Below are 21,316 nucleotides of genomic sequence, written 5' to 3' on the forward strand. Positions count from 1 at the left end.
TAGCTTCCTTCCCATCCCCAATGTAACTCCCCTGCAACATTCCCCGGTCAAATCCGCCCCACTCCCTGCTCCATCACTTTTTTTTTTTTTTTGAGACTGAACTGAGCGGGGTTACTTCGACCAGTGACCTGGGGCAGTTCAGGGCCCCCTTTTTGGGACAACGCACTTGCTATTAGGTTGGCACTTTTTTTTCCATGGCCCACGTCCATGTTATAATTTTGCAGGAGCAGGCTTTACCTCAGGAGCTTGGCGTTGGCTCCTTTCATCTGGTGCAGCCAGGTCAGGGGAGTGGTCGGTGTGCACGGTGAAGTGTTGCCCAAAGAGATATGGCTCTAGTTTTTTAAGGGCCTACACCAAGGCCAGGCATTTTTTTTTTTTGATGGCCGTGTAGTTTTGCTTTTGGGGTAGCAACTTTTTGCTTAGGTACACGATTGGGTGGGGTTTTTTTGCATTAACTCCGCCCCCAGTTTTGTGTTTGAGGTGTTGGTGAACACCATAAAGGGCTTGTTAAAATTTGGGTTTGCCAGAACTAAGTCATGTGCCCCAGCCCCCTGATCATTTTCATTGCCCTCCGCTGGACTCTCTCCAATTTGTCCACATCCCTTCTGTAGTGGGGGGACCAAAACTGGACGCGATACTCCAGGTGTGGCCTCACCAGTGCCGAACAGAGGGGAATAATCACAGTTCCATCGGTGCAAGTGCTCCCGGTGAGGACATGCACCGTCGACACAAGGAGCAAAATGTAGACACGCACACAAGCGATGTAATTACTGCGGTGGCTGTACGCCAGCCTAAGCGAGGGCAATTGAATTTTGTAGTGTAGACATGCCCTCGGGTGTCTAATGTGAAGATGGACTGACACACAGAGCTTGATGAATAACCAAAAAAATTAATTTACAAATAAGTGGTAGATAAAATATCCTCAATAAATGTCAATTACAATGAACTGCTTGACCAGTTTCACTCATTACAAAGAGCTACAAAAGGATCTCACAAAACTGGGTGACTGGGCAACAAAATGGCAGATGAAATTCAATGTTGATAAATGCAAAGTAATGCACATTGGAAAACATAATCCCAACTCTACATATCAAATGATGGGGTCTAAATTAGCTGTTACCCCTCAAGAAAGATCTTGGAGTCATTGTGGATAGTTCTCTGAAAACATCCACTCAATGTGCAGTGGCAGTCAAAAAAGCGAATACAATGCTGGGAATCATTAAGAAAGGGATAGATAATAAGACAGAAAATATCATATTGCCTCTATATAAATCCATGGTACGCCCACAACTTGAATACTGCGTGCAGATGTGGTCGCCCCATCTCAAAAAAGATATATTGGAATGGGAAAAGGTTCAGAAAAGGACAACAAAAATGATGAGGGGTATGGAACAGCTTCCGTATGAAGAGAGATTAATGAGACTGGGACTTTTCAGCTTGGGAAAGAGGCAACTAAGGGGGGGATAGGATAGAGGTCTATAAAATCATGACGGGTGTGGAGAAAGTAAATAAGGAAGTGTTATTTACACCTTCTCATAATACAAGAACAAGGGGTCACCAAATGAAATTAATAGGCAGCAGGTTTAAAACACAAGGAAGTATTTTTTCACACAACACACTGTCAATCTGTGGAACTCCTTGCCAGAGGGTGTTGTGAAGGCCAAGACTATTGCGGGGTTCAAAAGGGAGCTAGATTCATGGATGGGCAGGGATGGTGTCCCCAGCCTCTGTTTGCTCGAAGCTGGGATTGGGTGACAGGGGATCGATCACTTGATGATTCCCTGTTCTGTTCATTCCCTCTGGGGCACCTGGCACTGGCTACTGTCAGAGGACAGGATACTGGGCTTGATGGACCTTTGCTCTGACCCAGTACGGCCGATCTTATGTTCTTATTAATTAGTTCCAAGTGTTTTGCTTAGGTTACTGGTACGATGAAGCAGCTCCTGTCTTGGGATTGCTGGTTCACGCTGCTCGTGCCACCTGCTTATTCTCAACCATTACTTTTCCGGAGAGGGTTGGAGTTTTTGGCATGTGAGCCGGGGGGAAGGTTCAGATTTTATATCTTTAAGAAAAATAAAACTTCCCATTATGTCTATGATTGCAAGGTGCTCTTTGGAACGCCTTTTCAAGTTTCCAGAAATGCTGACAGGTCTCAAGACGGGGTTCCTGGGGAAACGTCACCTCTCCCTCCCCCCCGCTCAGGGCCCCCCCTGCTCAGATTTTAGGCCTCAAGCCATCACCTGAGCTCAGGCCAGACTGGTGAAATTCTCCCATTCTCAAACCAGAGCCTGGGGGTAGCCCCATGAATCACGTGTGCTTTACCTCAGCAGGTCTGACTTGGGTGTAGACCCTGCAGGTCTCTTCCCTCAGAGGGCACCGCCAGTGGTCGCTACAGTGAACAAATGGCCTCCTTTAAGCAAAAGAATCATTTACTGAGAACAAAAGTATTTCAGAGGAAATATACCTTACACACAATAACGCAGGGTACACCGAGAGCTGCTTCCCGGGTGTCTCCCTCTTTTCCATGCACGGGGACCTTGGAAAGATGAACTCTGTGACAAAGTGGGGGATTTTCTTGTTTGTTTTCTTGGTTTCGGTGGGGTTTCAATGGTTTGCATGCAGCGGGGGTGGGACTCAGTTTCCCTGGGTGTTTCTGGTTTAACGAGGGGAGGGGAAAGGGAGTTTGTTGTTACAGAGGGCCGGAGAGGGAACGTGGGACCCCAGCCCATGGCCTGGAGGATGGATACCCCAGCGACCGGACCCGGAGACCCAGCTCAGGAATCGCAGCCGGTTCTGGCCAGTGGGAGGACAATGGGCTGCAGAGTGAGGACCCAGTGACCTAACCAGCCGGTTCCAGCCAGAGGACAGAAGCAGGAGAGGAGGCCCCTGTTTACGACCCTGTTTACCTGGAGAGAACACAATGGACAGAGGCAGGGCCTGGGGATCTCAGATGCCCAGCTGGGAGCAGGGGGGCTCTGGGCTGGAGAGGGGGAGCAGGCAGAGCCCACCTGGAGGCAGAGAGACTGGGATGTGCTGGGCTGAGGGAGGACAGGTCTGAGGCCCTGAGAGTTTCCTGGGCTGTGTTCAACTCTCAATAAATCCTCCTGTTTTATGCTGGCTGAGAGTCGCTTCGGTCTAGAGAATGAGGTGAGGGGAGAGGGGGTGTGTTTTGCAGAGGACCGGAGAGAGGACTTGGGGACCCAGCCGATGGCCGGGAGGAGGGACACCCCAGCGACTGGTGACCTGGTGACCCGGAGGCCCAGCTGAGGAGACGCAGCCGGTTCGGGACAGTGGGCGGACAATGGGCTGCAGAGTGAGGACCCAGTGACCTAACCAGCCGGTTCCAGCCAGAGGACAGAAGCGAGGAGAGGAGGCCCCGGTTTACGACCCTGTTTACCTGGAGAGAAGACAATGAACAGAGGTGGGGCCTGGGGCCGGGGATCTCAGATGCCCAGCTGGGAGCAGGGGGGCTCTGGGCTGGAGCGGGAGAGCAGGCAGAGCCCACCTGGAGGCAGAGAGACTGGGATGTGCTGGGCTGAGGGAGGCCAGGCCTGAGGCCCTGAGAGTTTCCTGGGCTGTGTTCAACTCTCAATAAATCCTCCTGTTTTATGCTGGCTGAGAGTCACTCCGGTCTAGAGAACAGGGTTGCATCAACCCCTTCAGGGGTGGAGGCTCCGGGGGTCCAGAGCGAGTGGACTCCCTGAGGGGGCCCACGGCAGAGACAGACGTGCTAAGGCTCAGAGAGGTGCGGCTCCAGAAGGTGGAGGGGTCAACCCCGGGAGAGAGTGGACCCCCGAGAAGGGCTGTCACACTGAAAGGGGCACCCCTCCATGGACCGCACGGGGCCAAGAGTGGGCACGATCTGTGAGTCCGTGACAAACTCCCTCTCGATTTTTCATTACAAACTTTCTCTGCTGGCTTTTCTCCCTCCCCGAGCTCCTCTCTGGACAGCCCCTAGACTCATCCCCTGCTTAGGAATACGGTCACCTTTAACTGTTAATAACCATTTTGCTTGCTAGCCTCCCAGCCTGGCAAAACAACTGTGTCACTTTGGACTGGCGCCAGAAAGTCGTGTGTGTGTGTTTATCTAGGAAGCCGCTGTCACCTGCCTATGGAGACCCCCCTGAATTGGAGCATTCTAGGCGTATAAATAAATATTTCACTAGCCCAGTGTGTACTCCCGTCCCCACACTGACCAGGGTACATGCCATGCTCAGAGCATTATTACCTAGCTAAGTGTCTAGCACAAGGCAAGGGGTGGAAATTCTTTTAAAGTTTCCAGAAATTATCACATATCTTACACAACACTAATGGAATTTTAATGGGACTCATAAGGGCGGCCAGTTCAAATCAATTATTTAAAACAAAACAAAACCCCTTGATTTTATTTTCTCCATTCTTAATGCGCTTGTTTCTTGTGAAGTGGATTTAGTGCAGTCAAAAAGGAGCAGAAAGTCCTAAAGGCCTCACGCCACAGCAAAGGCACAAACCTCCGGAGGTCCCTTCCAATCCTGATAGTCTATGAGTCTATGAAATTAACTAGCAGCTTTTCCACTCTGTAAAGGCACATTGAGGGTATCCACAGCTGTCAATCCAGAACTCTCCAAACAACAATAAGAGGAGGTGGGGGGCGGGCTCAGTCCCTGTGTATCCATTCAGTCCTTGACCTCTTAGCTGAAACATCAACAAGGGTCTCAAAGAAGGCAGCCATATTGGTTAAAAAAAAACCCTGGTTGAGAGGGAAAGTAACAGCAGCTAGAAAATATGTAACAAAGCACAGAAAGGGGAAGTTGATAATAATGAATATAAATCAGAAACTAGAACATTATTATGAATTGTAGAACATTAATAAGGGAAGCACAAGGATACAAGGCAAAATCTATGGCCAGCAGAATTAAGGACAATAAGGAGGAGTATATTAGGAACAAAAAGAATAATCCATTCATTACTAGATGGAAATTGTAGACTTTATCAATAATAATGCAGAAAAGTTCAATAAATATTTTTGTTCTGTCAAAAAAAGATGTAGTCATCCCATATAACGCTCTTTCCAGTCTACTAGTCTCTCAGGAGGATGTTGGACAGCAGCTACTAAAGTTAGACAATTAAAAATCAGCAGGTAACGTGCATACAAGAGTTTTAAAAGAGCTGGCTGAGGTGCTCACCGCACCATTAATGTTGATTTTCAGTGTTTTAGAATACCAGGAAAGTTCCAGAAGACTAGAATAAAGCTGATGTTACACCAATATTTAAAAAGGGTAAACAGGATGACCAGGGTAATTAGAGGCCTGTCAATCTGACATCTATCCCAGGGAAGATAGTGGAGCAGCTGATACAGTACTCGATTAATAAAGAATTAAAGGAGGGTGATATAATTAATGCCAATCAATCTGGGTTTATGGAAAATAGATCCTGTCAAACTAACTTGATATTTTTTTTGATGAGATTATAAATTTGGTTGAAAAAGGTAATAGTGTTGATGCAACATACATAAACTTTTGGGCTTTTGACTTGATACCTCCTGACATTTTGATTACAAAACTAGAACGATATAAAATTTAACTTGGTGCACATTGAATGGATTAAAAGCTGCCTGATAGGTCCCAACAGGTAATTATAAATGGGGACTCATCCTTGAGCAGGTGGGTTTCCAGTGGGGTCCCACAGGGATCAGTTTTGGCCCTGCACTAACATTCTTATCAATGAGCTGGAAGAAAACATAAAATCATCCCTGATAAAGTTTGCAGCTGACACAGAAACTGAGGGAGTGGGAAATAATGAAGAGGACCGGTCACTGACACAGCGTGATCTGGGTCACAAGGCCGGAGAAGATGATCACCATGGGCCCTTCTAGCCTTGGCCTCTTGGTATCTGTGATACCGTGGCCATTGTCTGCGCCAGGTCCTTGCAAGCAAGGGGCCGAGAGCCTGGGGGGCTTTAGGTGCGGGATGCAGGAAAGAGGCTTACAGCTGTTACCAGACACCACCCCGGCAGAAGGGGGCAGCACCAGCAAGCCCTCTGTGCAGCCAGCCTTGGGGGGAGGGGGTTACTGGGGGCTGGAAAGGCCCAGGCACCACAGCTCCCGTCAAGGCAGGATTGTGAGATGGCCACAGCCTCGTCCCCACCCCTCACTGGCCGTGCAAACACCCCACCCTCCTCCTTCCAGCTGCACCCACAGCGACCCCTGCCAGGACCAGTGCAAACGCTCCCCTGCCACAGCTGTCCCCCACTGGGTGCTGAGACCCCCTGCTCCCCCCCACTCACACAGTGCTCCAGCCCTGCTCGGGGCGGTCATGAGCCGAGCTGTCTGCCCTGCCTCGCTCCTCCCCAGCATAACATGCCTGGACCTCAGGCCTTCCTCCACCTGGCCCCAGGGAGCTGCAGCCTCCACCTCCCGGCACGGCTCACGTGCTGCCCTGCAGCCCCACTGCACCCAGAGGTGCCCTGCATCTGAGCCTCCCACAGGGTCCGACTGGCCCAGCCGGCCCCTCAGCCTCTGAGCCATCGGTGTGCTGCATGAGGCACCATTCACCAGCGTAGCTCTGGGCACCTGCCCCTGGCTCTGCTCCACGCAGCTCTAGGCTCACACCGCTGTCCTCCTCCCACGTTTAAATCCCACTCGCCCCAGCCGGACGCGGCCGTCCCAGTGTCAGGGAGAGGCGCCTTTGATCGGGGCTGCCACGGGGCTGGAGCCGCTGTAGAACCACTGCTGGGACGGTGTCACCCAGTGGCGGGGCTGAGGCCACCCCGGCACATTGCACGGCGCAGGCCTGGCCTGTCAGAGGGATGAGGCACCACTAACGGGCTGGGCGGTTGGGGATTCCCACGGCAGGGCTGAGCTCCTCCCATGCAGCAGTCGTACCGTTCCCCAGGGCACAGCCAACTGCTCGTGTCACCAAGGCCAAGCCCCCGCCTCCGGTGTTGGGCTCCCACCTCTGCCGCGCCAGCCAGACCTAGGCGAGCAGAGAGCACGAAGGCCAGAGAGCTGCCAAGGCACCTGAGAGGGGTGAGGCTGGCAGCAGGGGACAGGCAGAGAGGGGGCTGGGGCAGGTGGGGGGAGTGGCGCACAGGGCTGGGCCTCGCAGGCAGTGCTGGGGGGCAGACGAGCTCCGGGCTGCCTGAGGACCGTTACAGCCAGCCTGGCTGGAGGTAGGAAAGCTCCTGTGTGGGTGGGGTGGGGCTTCCAGTGCAGCTCCAACAGGCTCAGTCCAGCCCAGGAAGCCCCTCGTTTCCCTGGTGAGGCCGGTGCAGGAGAGGCTGCAGTGGTGGAACGGTATCTCCTGCCCTGCGGCGACGGCTGCTTCGGGCCAGCCCCCAGCGGTGCCTGTGAAGTTCCCTACACCAGCGGCACAGGCGCTCCAGGCACCGAGCACCACAACCCCATCACAATCCAGCACCACGCAGGGCCTGGCTTCACAACTCCACCCAAAACGCCACGGGAGAAGTAGTGAGCTTCAACCGGCAGGGACTGTATCCACCCCAGGCAGCCAGCCCCTTGGCGCCCGTCCCCCAGCCCAGCTCTTCTTGCAGGCCCAGGGGCAGCTCCCGGGTGGCAGGCAACTCGGCCCTGTCAGTGCAGGGCACCCAAAGCTGCCATTGACTGCACCGGCGGGTGGGGGTGTTTCTCAAGCCCCAGGAAATCAACCCTGGGGGGCTCATACTGCGCTCCCCTAACCCAAGCACCCACAGACGCCAGCCTCTCTCTGAGGGGACAGCAGAACCCAGCCCTCCTGCCCCCTCACCTCCTGCTCTAACCATTGGAACTGCTTCCCTCAACCCTCCTTCCCCCCAGCCAGTGAGACACAGGGGGCCAGGCTCACGCACTTTATTCACACCCGTACCCAGTGCTCCGGGGGCTGTGCCTTTCCCAGGCAGCAGCCTGCCCCCCCTGCAGCGGGGGGAGCCCAGCCGACCCCATTTGCTGCTGCCACCTCTTGGGACTCGCAGGGGGAGGCAGGCACCACTGGCTGCTTTCCCGGTGCTGGGGGAAGGGACGGCTGATGGGCTGCACTGGCTTTACGTGGAAGAAATAAAGTTGAAGCCCTGAGAAAAGGGCCTGTCCCAGACTCTGGGCCCGGCGTCTCTCCATCGTAGGCTGAGGGACCGGGCTGGCAGGGCCGAGGCGAGAGCGGAGGGCGGGTACAGAGGAGATGCCAGGAGGACCCTGGGTGCTACACAGGCAGGAGAGAAGCAGCGATCTAGGCGAGGCCTCTCGCCCCTGGCGCAGCCTGCACGGGGCCGCCCTTCCTCACTGCTTTCCAGGCTCTGCTCATGCCTGCAGCCTGTGCGCCCTCACTCCAGTGAGCCCCGCCTTCCGCCATTCCTGGCACGCTGCCCCGGCCTGCAGCGCGCCCCCCCCCCCCCACTCTGCTGGGACAGCGCTTCCCATGGAGCCCCCAGCCGCTCACACCATCCTGCCTGGCTCCGGGTGGGGGCGGCTCTCTTCCTAGGTCCTGTGCACAAACACGCAGGCAGCTGGTGCTTAGCAAACACCTACCCCCTGTGCAGCAGGACGGCCTGCAGGAGCACAGCCCCACGGGGCAGAGGCTGGGGAAAGGGAGCTAGGAAAGCTCTCTGGGGCCAGAGCGGGGGCTGGGGATTAGTGCTCTGTTCCCCTGAAAGCGCCCCGCGGTCACCGTTCTATGCTTCCACCTGAGAGCCGGGGTGGGGCCTGCCCCAGCCATGGGAGAGACCCAGCGTTCGAGTCCCGGCTCTCGCCCGGGGTGTAAGCCCAGCCCTGCCCCCTCCAGGCCACGAGTGGCTCAGGCAGCAGCAGGAAAGGCCTGTCCCAGTTCGGTGCCACTGTGGCTAGTGCTTTGGCTACTGGCCGCTCTGAGCTGGGCACAGCCTGGCTGAGCTCGGCTGTCCAGCCTTTGACTGTCCAATAAATTAAGTCGGAGGAGGCACGAGGGCTGTGGCTCCGTGGCCCGGGGCACGTGCCGGCCGCAGGGTCCTGGCTGGCTTGCCGGGCGCTAGAAGAGCTGCAGTAAGAACTCCGGTGCCCACTCCAGGGCAGTCTGTGTGACGGCCAGAGCCGCTGCCCCCAGCGTGGCTGAAATCCCCCACACAGCTGCTTTCACCAGCGGGCTGTGCCCGGCCGTGGGCAGGAGAGCAGTGGCTTCGGCGTGGGCGCTGTCCTGCTGCTGCTGTCTGCGCAGCACGGTGTCCGGGCGCTGGTGGGAGGTGGCCAGCTGGAAGGCGGTGAAGGAGCCTATGGAGATGCTGGGAAGAGACGGGGAGGGAGCTGGTTAGCGCAGGGGTGACATGCAGGGCTGGCCAGGGCACCCCCCACCTAATGCCGAGATGCGCAGCCTGCACAGGTCCCAGCATGCAGCTCTCTTCCTGGCTGGCCAGGCCGCGCTGCATGGGGAGACCCGTCCTCGGCTGCACTGCCATGTTAAGAGAAGGCAGGGGGGCATCTCTGAGCGCAACCCCCCGGCTTCTGGCTGTTGGCCAGTGCAGCCCTCGGCTCTGCCGAGCTGGACACCCTGAATGGGAGGGAATCGGACCGGCTCCAACGTCCACCATTACGTCGCCGCCTAGGGGCCGGAGACCCACAGAAAAGCCATTCGCGCCACTCCTCCCACAGCCAGGGCCCTTCAGCTCTGGCACTACCAGCCTGTGCTGCGGTCTGGGAGCCTCTCAGCCCCTGGGCTGCATGCGGGGGGTTGGCTCACCACCGGCCTGCCAGACACCACGAGCTAAGAGGGGTGCCCAGTCCCCCCACGCCCCACCTGCTGCAGCTGCCAGCATGCCTGAGAGCTCGGCCAGACGGCCTGGTTTTCTCGCTGCTCCGAGGGCAGAGGGAAATCGACAAGGAGTTTAGGAACCCCGGCCCCCGGCAGCGGGGATGGTCAGGGAGGGGGGCAGCCAGCCAGCCCTGCAGCAGCTACATGAGCAATGGAAGGGAAGAGTTGCACCTTTAACCAGACACTCCTGCCAGGGTCCTGGGCAACCCCACACCTGGGAGACCACTGGGGGCCGGGTGCACACCCCCTCCCCCCGCAGCCCTGCCCTCCCTCACCTCTTGTGGTGCTGCAGAGCCGCCTGCTTTGCCAGCTCGGCATGCGGGTGACGCTGGAAGAGCCGGAGGGCCCGGGAGATGAGGCTCTCGTACGGAAGGTTCTGGGGGATTTGGGACAGAAGCTGGTGGACGCTGGGCATGTCGCAGTCACACGCCAGCACCTCCTCCTCCCGGTGCAGGACGATCTGCAAGGAGAGCGCGTCATTGTCCCATGGGACACGTGTGGCTTCCCAGCATGGCCACGGGGCTGGAGCCTTTGCAATAACCCACATCTCCCAGCCCCGACAAGGGCTCTCCTTGGCTGCCCCTGCCATGCCCCCGTCACATGGTTCACGGTCCATCACCTTACCACGCCACTGACAAAACAGCCACCTCTGGGGTGGAGCACAGCAGCTGTTAAACAGTGAACAGGGACAGCACACACCAGCTTGAGACAGGCAGTAAAAGAGAACCCATGACCAGCTGGGAGCCACAGAACAGTGTCACCCTCCTGGGAGTTGGGCTGGGACTCCAGGTTAAACAACTCGCCTGACTAAAACTGCCAGAGGTTCATCAATGGCCCCGACTAGAGGCACAGGACCTGGCACCGCACTGGGCTGGCTCCCGCTGCGTCACCCACCCCCACCCTCCAGCAACTCAGAGCTCTCCCAGCCAGCTGCTGACCCGTCCCAGCGGGCTTAGCTTGTGAGATGGGCCAGGGGACAGAGCTGTGCTCGCTGGCTTGTGTTCAAGGGACAATGGGCCCTTCTGCCTTTGGGAGCGATGGAGGCAGGCTGGCGGCCGGTCACCTTCCCCTGCTAAGCCCCCCACAGAAGCGGGGTGCAAGGGGACAGGGCTCCCTCCCAATTCCACTCCCCTTGCTCCCCAGGCAGGCCAGGGCTGGGGGCACCGCTCCGCAGGGCTGAGGACTGCAGTTGGACGTACCACGGCAGCAAAGTAGACAGGCATGAGTGGGTGCGAGGCCAGGAAGAAGTCGTAGAGGCGCAGGATGTGGGGGAAGCTGGTGAGGACGTGGCCGTACCACGTGATGAGCCAGCTCAGGGCAAAGATGGTCCCCACCTCCGCTCTGCAGACACGGGAGAGAGGGTCCTGCTCAGGCACTGCCCGTCTCCATCCTGCCAATACCCACCCCCAGGACTGTCCCTGCTCCCCAACCCCACCCCGCAGCCCCCCACAGCACCCCACCAACTCGCAGCCCCCACCCTGTCTCCCAACCTCTACCCACAGTTCCCCACTGCCCGCCAATCTCTACCCACAGTCCCCCACTGCCCGCCAACCCACAGCCCCCACCCCATCCCCAAACCACTACCCACAGCCCCCACCTCTGCCCGCCAACCTGCAGCCCCCACCCCATCCCCAAACCCCTACCCACATCCCCCAATCCCGCCCCGCAGCCCTCCACCCGCAGCCCCCCACCCCATCCCCCACCTCTGCCCGCCAACCTGCAGCCCCCACCCCATCCCCAAACCACTACCCACAGCCCCCCACCTCTGCCCGCCAACCTGCAGCCCCCACCCCATCCCCAAACCACTACCCACAGCCCCCCACCTCTGCCCGCCAACCTGCAGCCCCCACTGTCCCCCAACCCCTACCCACATCCCCCAATCCCGCCCCGCAGCCCCCCACCCCATCCCCCAACCGCTACCCTCAGTCCCCCGCTCCCCAATCCCGCCCCACAGCCCAACCTGCAGCCCCCACTCCATCCCCAACCCGCAGCCCCTCGCCCCCCAATCCTGCCCCACAGCCCCCCTGCCCCTGCAGCCCCAGACTCCTCCCCCACACCCAACCAGCTCTGTTGATGCCTCCCAACCTGCAGGGCCCAACCCAATTTTTTCTATCCTGGGCCCATCTTGGTGTGTGTGTGTGGGGGTCCTCTGGGCAGGTCAGTCATGGAGCTGCTGGGCCTGGGAAGGAGGCAGCGTTGAATGGCGCACATCCCCCCGCCCAGCATCGCCACTGGTACCTCAGCATGAAGTCATGGAGGCGGAGGCTCTCCCGCTGCAGGATGGGCATGAGATAGTTCAGGATGTGCTTGGTGCTGTCCATTGTGGGGTCCATGAAGTCCCTGTGGACGGGGAGAGGTTAGAGGAGGGCGTCTCCAGCGAGTCACAAGGAGCACGGACGGGCGTGATCACTGCGCTCTCACCCAGTGCATGCTGGGGCTGGGAGCCCCCCTGCCCTCTGCGCTGTATTACAGGCCAGGTGGATAAAAGTCAATGATTTAAAAAAAAAAATGGATTTTTTTGATAAAGATAGTTTTAATTAAGATACATGATAGCTCAAAGATCTCTCATCATGGAATCAGGTTTCAGAGAGGTAGCCGTGTATAGGGATTATAAATTCTAATTCTATAGCATGAGACAATATATGCATGTAATGTTTAAGAAAATGTTTGTAATTAAATTCCAATAGTTCATGGATTAGAGACTCAATCTTATGGAGTTCCAGGGGCTTCTTTATAGATTATGTAGGTTAATCTTTCTATGTACCCAATGGGACTCGGTGCTCAGTCTAGAAGACACCATCAGAGATGCTTAGTTTTGCAGTTCTCAAACTGTGGATTTGTGTCTCCAGAGGTAACATGCTTGTTAACAGCAAAAATGTTTTTAAATAAATAGAGAGGTGAGAAATAACAGACATGAACCCTATTGTCCCTCTGCAAATTTGTGTACACAGAGTCAGTCCCTTACCTCTCTCTAAAAGTGCAAAGTTTCAAAAAGTTCAATGACTAGAAGATTGTTGGGGGCGGAATAGATCTGGACAGGGAGAAGAAGTCTGGAGATAAATGTGAGAAGGGAGGGACAGGCAGTAGAAACAAAAGTGAAACTGTTTGAGCAGCATATTCCAGAAGTCTTGAGGTCTTTCTGAGTGTAGCCTTCATTGATTTGAGATCTACCATACCATTCTCTCACTAGAAGGGAAAACCTAGGCTGGCAGCAGGCCGTAAAAGAGACCCAGTCTGGGAATATTTTCATGAAGTTCCTCTACCTGTGGGTAAGACAGGTATGAGTGCAAAATGCAAACAGTGCGTACAGATGTGGTCTCCTCATCTCAAAAAAGATATACTGGCACTAGAAAAGGTTCAGAAAAGGGCAACTAAAACGATTAGGGGTTTGGAACGGGTCCCATATGAGGAGAGATTAAAAAGGCTAGGACTCTTCAGCTTGGAAAAGAGGAGACTAAGGGGGGATATGATAGAGGTCTATAAAATCATGAGTGATGTGGAGAAAGTGGATAAGGAAAAGTTATTTACTTATTCCCATAATACAAGAACTAGGGGTCACCAAATGAAATTAATGGGCAGCAGGTTTAAAACAAATACAAGGACGTTCTTCTTCACACAGCGCACAGTCAACTTGTGGAACTCCTTACCTAAGGAGGTTGTGAAGGCTAGGACTATAACAGCATTTAAAAGAGAACTGGATAAATTCATTGTGGTTAAGTCCATTAATGGCTATTAGCCAGGACGGGTAAGGAATGGTGTCCCTAGCCTCTGTCTGTCAGAGGGTGGAGATGGATGGCAGGAGAGAGATCACTTGATCATTACCTGTTAGGTTCACTCCCTCTGGGGCACCTGGCATTGGCCACTGTCGGTAGACAGGATACTGGGCTAGATGGACCTTTGGTCTGACCCGGTACGGCCTTTCTTATGTTCTTATGTAAAGAAATGCAAGGCCTGGTTGCCCAAATGAAACAACCTCATGAGAAGTGTTCCTTCTCAGGAGGAAGTTGTGTTGAAGATAATGAAAGGAACATGTCTGAACATGCAGGATCTTCGGTTTGGTAAACTTTTTTATTTCATACTTCTTCCTTAAGGATTGCCTGTCTTCCTTCTGGACTATTCTTGAATTCTCATGTTTGAGCAAAAAATATAATTGTTACTTTATGGTACTATCATTTTAGATGCAGTTGTGATAAAAAATAAAGAGCTGAAATAGGCAGATCTTCCTTCTACAATTTCACCTTTAAAGTAGTACTGAGTGTCGGCGAATGCAATGAGTCACACTAAAGGAGCAGTATGGTAATAATAATGAAATAACTGCATTGACTTATTTTGTTTCGGAGAATCCATCCTCAACATACAGGATTCTGAAGACTATCCACCTCTAACATCACCATTATTTTCTATAGTTTCAGAATTATCTACCAATGATAGTGTTTCAGTCACATCATGTAGGTCACATAGCCACAGTAGATCACCTGTAGCAAAAAGGAAAAAAAAATCTCCATCATCCAGAAACAACCATGGATACGTTTGTGAGAAGAACCAGCAGATTACAAAAAGAGGTAATTGATGAAAAAATTGCCTGGTTTGTTTATGCAACAAACTCTCCTTTCCATATGATTGAGAACCCACACTTCATTAACATGGTTCTGTCATTAAGACCAGGATACAGTCCACCCAACAGAGCAGATGTCGCAGGCAAATTGCTGGATAAAGTGTATGAAAGAGAAATTGAGCAGTGTGCAAAAGGTCTAGAGGGTGAAATTGTTAACCTGAGACTTGATGGGTGGAGCAATGTCCACAATGATCCTGTTGTATGTGCTTGTGTGACAACAGAAGAAGAGAATGTCTTCCTTACTGAAACAACTGATACATCAGGAAATGCACACACAGCAGAAACAACGAGGAGTCCTTGTGGCACTTTAGAGACGAACAAATTTATTTGGGCATAAAATTTGTGGGCTAAAACCCACTTCATAAGATTCATGGAGTGGAACATACAGTAGGGAGGTATAAATACACAGCATATGTAAAGATGGGAGTAGCCTTACCAAGTGGGACGTCAGTGCTAACGAGTCAGCAGTAAAAGCTATAACAAAACTGTGAAAAAAATTTCAAATGTCTAGTACGCAGCTTGGTCACAGACAATGCTGTAAATGTATCCAAGATGAGAAGAAATTATTTAGAAGAGAGTCCCAAGCTAATAACATTCGGTTGCAGTGCTCATTTGATGCACCTCCTAGCCAAAGACTTCAGTGTTCCAGAAACAAAGGCTAATGTTGTTGAAATTGCAAAATACTTCCATAACAACCACTTTGCAGCAGCTGCTCTGAAAAAAGTGGGAGGAACCAAGCTAACTCTCCCACAAGACGTGCGATGGAACTCAGTAGTGGACTGTTTTGAGCACTATATCAAGAACTGGCCTAATCTGATGACAGTTTGTGAACAAAATCGTGAAAAAATAAGATGGCACTGTCACAGCCAAAGTTCTCAACATTGGGCTTAAGAGAAATGTTGAACACATACTGAGTACCCTGAAGCCTATTTCTGTAGCCTTGAACAAAATGCAGGTACATAGCTGTTTTATTGCTGACGCTGTTGAAATCTGGAAGGAACTGAGTGAGATCTTAATGAGAGAAATATGCAATGACAGAGTTACATTTCAAGCATTAAAAAAAACAAATGGGACAAGCACCATCTCCAGCTCATTTTCTTGCAAATATTCTCACTTGGTGCCGGGGTCAAACCTTAACTGGTGAAGAAGAGGAGTTGGCTATGACATGGACATCCAGCAATCATCCCTCCATAATGCCAACTATAATAAACTTCAGAGCTAAGAGTGAACCATTCAAGAAATACATGTTTGCTGATGATGTTTTAAAGAAAGTCACTAGTGAGCTGGTGGAAGTCACTTATGCATTTGGATTCAAAGACTGTTGAAGTGATAATCTCACTTTTAACAGCAGTAGCTTCTTCTGCCGGTGTAGAAAGAATATTTTCTTCCTTTGGACTAATTCATTCCAAATTGAGAAGTTGTTTGGGACCTGAAAAAGCAGGAAAGCTTGTTTTTCTTTTCCAGATTATGAACAAACAGGAAAATGAAGGTGAAGACGACTGAGTTAGCTGCAGAAGCCAATATTTTAAGTTTCTCATGTTGACCTGGCTGACATAGTCAATTTAATTTTAGGGTGGTTTTTTTTTTTTTAAATATTTCATTTAACTATTTTAGTTACAAACTATTTTAACAAAAACAAACCTGATTTTAAAAAACTTGAATGTTTAACTGAATTCAAACATTCATATGCTTGTTTTGTTAAAATATTATATGTTTGCTGTTGAAGAAAAAAATCCAGAATGCATAACATTGTTGTTTTAGTTAAATAAAACAATTTAAATGTCTGTCTGGTGATGTTCTCCTTCTAATCCAGCATGGCAAGGAAATCCTCCAGATATTAATGATTAACCTGTTGAACTGGAGATAGTTCACCTCCCCATGACTTCATAAATATCTGCTTCAATTACCTTTGGTAAATGAAATAACCAAACAATCATTCATTTTCTGATATAGCTGTAAAACTCATCTGAAAAGTTTTCAAAATAAATCACTCTGAAAATGTATAGTGTGTACCTTCTAAAAATGAAACCTAAATCTATCTCTGTGAAGAATATGTATTAAGGTTAGAACAACCAACAAGAATGCACTTTTATGTAGAAATCCATGATTAAATCAAGTCTGACTAATGATTTAAATCATAATTTAAATAATGATTTAAATCAAATCCACCCTATCAGATCATGGGTCAAATTTCATGTTCCAGCTATTTAGGGAGTTATGGAAGATGTGTCGGGTAAAACAGCTAAGATCCGCCCTGTATTATCCAGAGACAAATGGTTCAGTTGAAAGGTTCAATGTGACCCTCAAATCTATGCTGGGCATGTATAAAGGAGGGCAAGCGACAGGGATATCCTGTTACCTCTCTGTTATTTGCTTACCGGGAGGTACCCCGAGAGTCTGCGAGGTTTGCCCCATGGGATCTCCTGTGTGGGAGAAAGGTCAGAGGTCCCCTAGATCACATGAAAGACTCCTGGGAGGGCGAGACTGAGGCAGAGGGGGAACTGGTGGCTGAAGACGTACAGAAGTTTAGGAAGAATCTGATGGAATGATTCAGCAAAACCTCCGGAGAACCAGACTGCTCCGGAAGCTTGGCGTGACCACAACGCCTGCGAGTCACCATGTGACCTGGGCGACTCGGTGCTGGAGTTACTCCCTATAAAAAGCCCCCAAACGCAGAACTCACGAGGCTGTGGAAAGGGCTAACAATGGTATTTACAATATCCATGGAGGCATCACACGGTAACCGATCTTTGGCTGTTCCTGGCCTCTTCCCTTGAGCATCACTAAAAACTATTTCACCCCTGCTTAATCCGTTATAGCAACCCGTGTGTAAATCCTGCCCAACTACGCCACTGGGACGGCTGTCGGGTCAGGGAGGGGCTGTGTCACCATTAGCCCTGCAACCCGGGGGGCCTTACAATGCCTTGCTGCTGCAGCTCCCCGCCAGCCTGCCAACATGCAGGTCCAGCAACACACCAGCCACACTCTGGCTTCCAGCAGCCTTGGTTACAACCAGCACGATGAGCCCAGGCCCGAACTTCCCCAAACCACGTCCAGCCCGCTTCTGGACAGTGCAGAGAAATGATAAGAGACAAAACCACAACCCAGCTTATTAACTTAACGGGGGAAATTCCCCCTTCCCTGCAAACACGGCACTGAGCTGGTTTAGCGTGAACTCAAGACAAATTGATTAACAATAGGACATCTGTTAAGTGATGCCACGTGAAAGGAATCAAGTTAGGAAGGGTCAGAAGCAAATAAAAGTGACAACATGCATCTCGAAGTCTAAAACAATCTAGCAAAATACTGGCTTTGTTCACGATGCTCTCTCTCACCAGTCTTTCTTCTTCCCAGCCACGGCTGGCTTTCCCTCAGTCAGGACCTCCCACAAAGGTACCCTCGTCTCCCTAGGGGAAAGATCTGTGTCTAAGCAGGTTTCTCACCTACATTCAGTTCCAGAGACTTCAATCTCCACCCCCCCTTGGCTGAAGGGCCCGTCCTTCTCAGCTTGCAAGAACTCCGTTCCCTTGTGTCCGTCCAGTGATGGATGCCAAAGATGGCTTCTGTCCTTGCTTGTAGCTTCCAAAGTTCAGTGAACTTGTTGCAAGAGGCAGGATGAGCTCATGCGGTTCTTCCCTTCCTGTGGGTTTCCCGCCCCCTGTACGTGTGCTGTGACAATGGGGCGTCCATTGTTTCTGATTCCATCATGCTGAATTTACACAGGAGACCGGTAGATAGCGGTGACGTTCCCTCCTGCCTGGGCAGACTGTAGAGCCTAATATCAGTGAGTCCCCATAATTCCTTACGTAGCATTAACACAGACATTTCAGTGAGATCCATCACCAGTGTGTCAGGGGCTTTCTGAAAAGGCCTCACTCCATACACTTTTATAACACAGTAATGTCGTATGCAGTCCGCTGATCCAATTGCTATCACCTGAGGTTCAGCCCCCCCCCCCCCATCTTTATAAACCAGTAAATCTTAGCAGTGGGTTCTTGAGAAGTACAGCCCAGACCAAGCTACTCCCTCTTGCTGAGTATAGACCCTGCTGGCTTCTCCCTCACTTGTTAGCCTGACGTTTGCCTCCACCCTTAGCTGCTTGATGGGTCTGTTTATGAAATATGTAAATACATTTTCATTGTCTTTCAAAGTACGTTGGAAGTAACTCGCAGGTAGGGATAACACACTCCTTTTAGGGCAGAGCTGTTTCCCAACTCCCCCGGCATGCCTGGATTGAACCCAAGTTAGTCATCATTCTAGCGTACTTCCATAGCTCTCAATGCCCACTACGGACATACACCAGGCAAGAACATTACCGTTTTCAGGTGATGCCTCCCAAGGCCTATTTTGTACAAAGCCTGTTACAATAGCAGGTAGTGTATGAATGTGGGGTACTTTCGGTCACACCTCCCCCTTACAAACCTGCAGGAGGGTTAGCCACTGGCTGACCTGGAGGCAGCAGGTTAGAACCCACCATTCTCCAACACCTCAGTATGTTTAATTACATCTGAAATCACCACCCTCAACCCACAGATTAAAGGGCAACTTCCCCACTCCTCAACATTCCTACTTCCCCCAGTGGCTGCTTCCCACCCACCTGGGTCACCCAGACCAGTCAAGAGTTCTGTCACCCCGAAGGTGTTTACTCAGCTTTCTTACCAAGCTGAGTCTGCCCTGCTCTCAGGGGAGTTCTGGCCCACAGCTTTCCTAATTGTGTCAAAGACTCACCACTGCCAGCAGTCTTCCCTGCTCTCGGCAGAGCGCTATTCCCTAGCTGTGCCAGAGTCCCACCACTCCCAGCAGATCCTGGCCCACAGCACCATCTAGCCATGCCTCACCCAGAACAGCAAAGTGTCACCCTCTAAGTTGTGAAACCAGACCTCTTACCAGTCTGCCCTGCTCCCAGCAGAGCTCTGGCCCACAGCAACCCTAGCTGTGCCAGTCTCTCTCCACACTCAGCAGTTTTGGTGCCTCTGCACTTTTCAGCCATGCCTCAGTTTCCCTGCTCCAGTGGAGTTCTGGCCTACAGCTTTCCTAGCTGTGCCAGAGTCATACTCCACACGGACTCAGATTCCCTGGTGAGGCTTACCCCCTCGACCACTGAATCTGCCTATGGCAGGCGTGTACCTGAGACCTCAGGCTTCACCATTACTTCATTTCAGGAACTAACACATGCAGAAAAACCACATCCCACATTCTCCCAGTCAGAATCCCAGAACGCCCTTCAAGGTCTGTAATGCCTCGGGCTACAGGCGGAGTGCTGGGGTCCATCTATCCACATCTGCGATCCCCTGATCAGCCACCCTCATAGGTCCTTCCTCCTGGGTCCTATGGGCGTGATTTGTCCCTCCTCTTCTGTTCGAGCTGCCTGCATGTGTCCTGGTCAGCAAGCTTCTGCTGCTGCACCTCAGCCTCTGCGCACAGGCCTCCAGCTTCATCCACCTCTCCCCCACTGCAGCCTCTTCCACTCCCACCTCCACCGCTCTTGCCATTATTCCCCTGGGGAACTAGCCGCTTGGTCTCTTGCATGCCTTGTAGAACGAGGGACCCCCATTGGCGCAGGCACCCCAGCCTGCCTTACGGCACGAGTGCAGCATGGCCACTGGCTCCGATCGCTTCTGAGCGGCTGCCGACAGAGCTCCCGGTGCTGACAGCTGCGCTCACTGCTTCTTGGGGAGCTCAGCACCTGCTTCTTTGCTCCGCCTGCCTTTTCTACTGCGTCCTCATCGTCACGCTTTCCTTTGCTCTATTGCCCTTGCTCGACATAAACAACTAGAAATTGGTAAAGCTGGTCCCCTTCTTTGACTGTTCCCAGCCTTTCCACCAGAGAATCACTTCAAGCTATTTTACCAGGGCTCGAAGTGTAAACCTCAGTTAAAACAACAACCTGTGTGTAACTCCTGCCGACTACGCCAGTGGCAAGCTGCCTGCCGTGACTCCAGGGCGTGAGTGCCAGCCTCAGGGCAGAGGGCCGGGAACCCGGCACCAGCCCCACATTGGCTGTGAGTTCTGTGTTCGATTTCACCAACCAGTTACCGGGTGTGAGCTCCTCAGACCCTACAACAGCCTCTCCGGGGAGTCACAGACAGGCCCCGTGGGCCCCCCCATCTGTCCTGCCACCTGTGAGATAGCTGGGCCCTTCCCCCGTGTGATAGCTGGGCCCTTCCCCCAAGGATACAGCAATAGTCAGGTTACTCCCTGTCCCAAAGGACCCGTCCTCACCCCAGGGCCCCTGCGCTTTAGCTCTCACACCGAAGCCCACGCTTATAGCCAGCCCTAGAACAAGCTGTCGAAAGCTTTATTACCTGGGACAGGAAACAGGAGTGTTATTGACAAGGTTAAAGCAGGTAACCACAGATACACACATAAATGAACTACAAAAAGTAATTAGAAGCTTCTCTGATAAGCAAGCTTTATACATCCTGTAGGGCTAAACCAGGATGAGCACTAGGGATCTTTTGCTTATGCCTAGTAATCCTTGCCCCTAGAGTCCAAGCAGCAGAAAGATACAGTTCCTCCTCGTTAGGGGTTTTTTATTCCCTTCCCCACTTCTGTTCTGAGCTGTGAACTCAGCTGATGGGAGGAATCCACTTGCATGACTCATCTTCATGGGGGGAGGGGAACAGTCAATAACAGTCTTTTGTCCCCTTTAATGTTCCACACTAGTCCGTCTGGTGTCCATGGGCCCTCCTTGATGGGCAGGACAGAACACCTACTGTTGGAGACCAGCATTACACACTAGTTAATGTCTCCCTCCTGCCTGGTGGTTTACAGCCACAGAGGCTCACACTCTCAAACATTCCCTTACAATAGTGGATACAGATGTTAGAAGTGAGATTAATGCCAGCAGCAATTTACAAGCATTCCATACCGTCTAAATACTAAGCACGGTCTTATCATTCTAATACCGATCTGAACAATACCAACACACAGATGATCCAGACTGGTTCCA

General features: G+C 52.3%; 1 protein-coding gene across 2 annotated transcripts in view; it reads right to left on the reverse strand.

The window, feature by feature from the left end:
* Positions 1 to 7,810: 7,810 nt before the first annotated feature.
* The window catches only part of LOC101939809 (TBC1 domain family member 20-like), a 34,287-nt gene continuing 20,781 nt past the window's right edge, over positions 7,811 to 21,316 (reverse strand). For both annotated transcript variants that reach the window (XM_042861305.2, XM_008165087.4), the window contains 4 exons: positions 11,988 to 12,089; positions 10,949 to 11,090; positions 10,025 to 10,209; positions 7,811 to 9,222 (listed from right to left, as the gene is read on the reverse strand). In XM_042861305.2, the coding sequence (XP_042717239.2) occupies positions 8,973 to 9,222; positions 10,025 to 10,209; positions 10,949 to 11,090; positions 11,988 to 12,089 (679 nt within the window). In that variant the 3' untranslated portion in view covers positions 7,811 to 8,972. The remainder of the gene's footprint in view (positions 9,223 to 10,024; positions 10,210 to 10,948; positions 11,091 to 11,987; positions 12,090 to 21,316) is intronic.

This window comes from Chrysemys picta, chromosome 2, assembly GCF_011386835.1.
Source record: "Chrysemys picta bellii isolate R12L10 chromosome 2, ASM1138683v2, whole genome shotgun sequence".
Lineage (NCBI taxonomy): Eukaryota > Metazoa > Chordata > Testudines > Emydidae > Chrysemys > Chrysemys picta.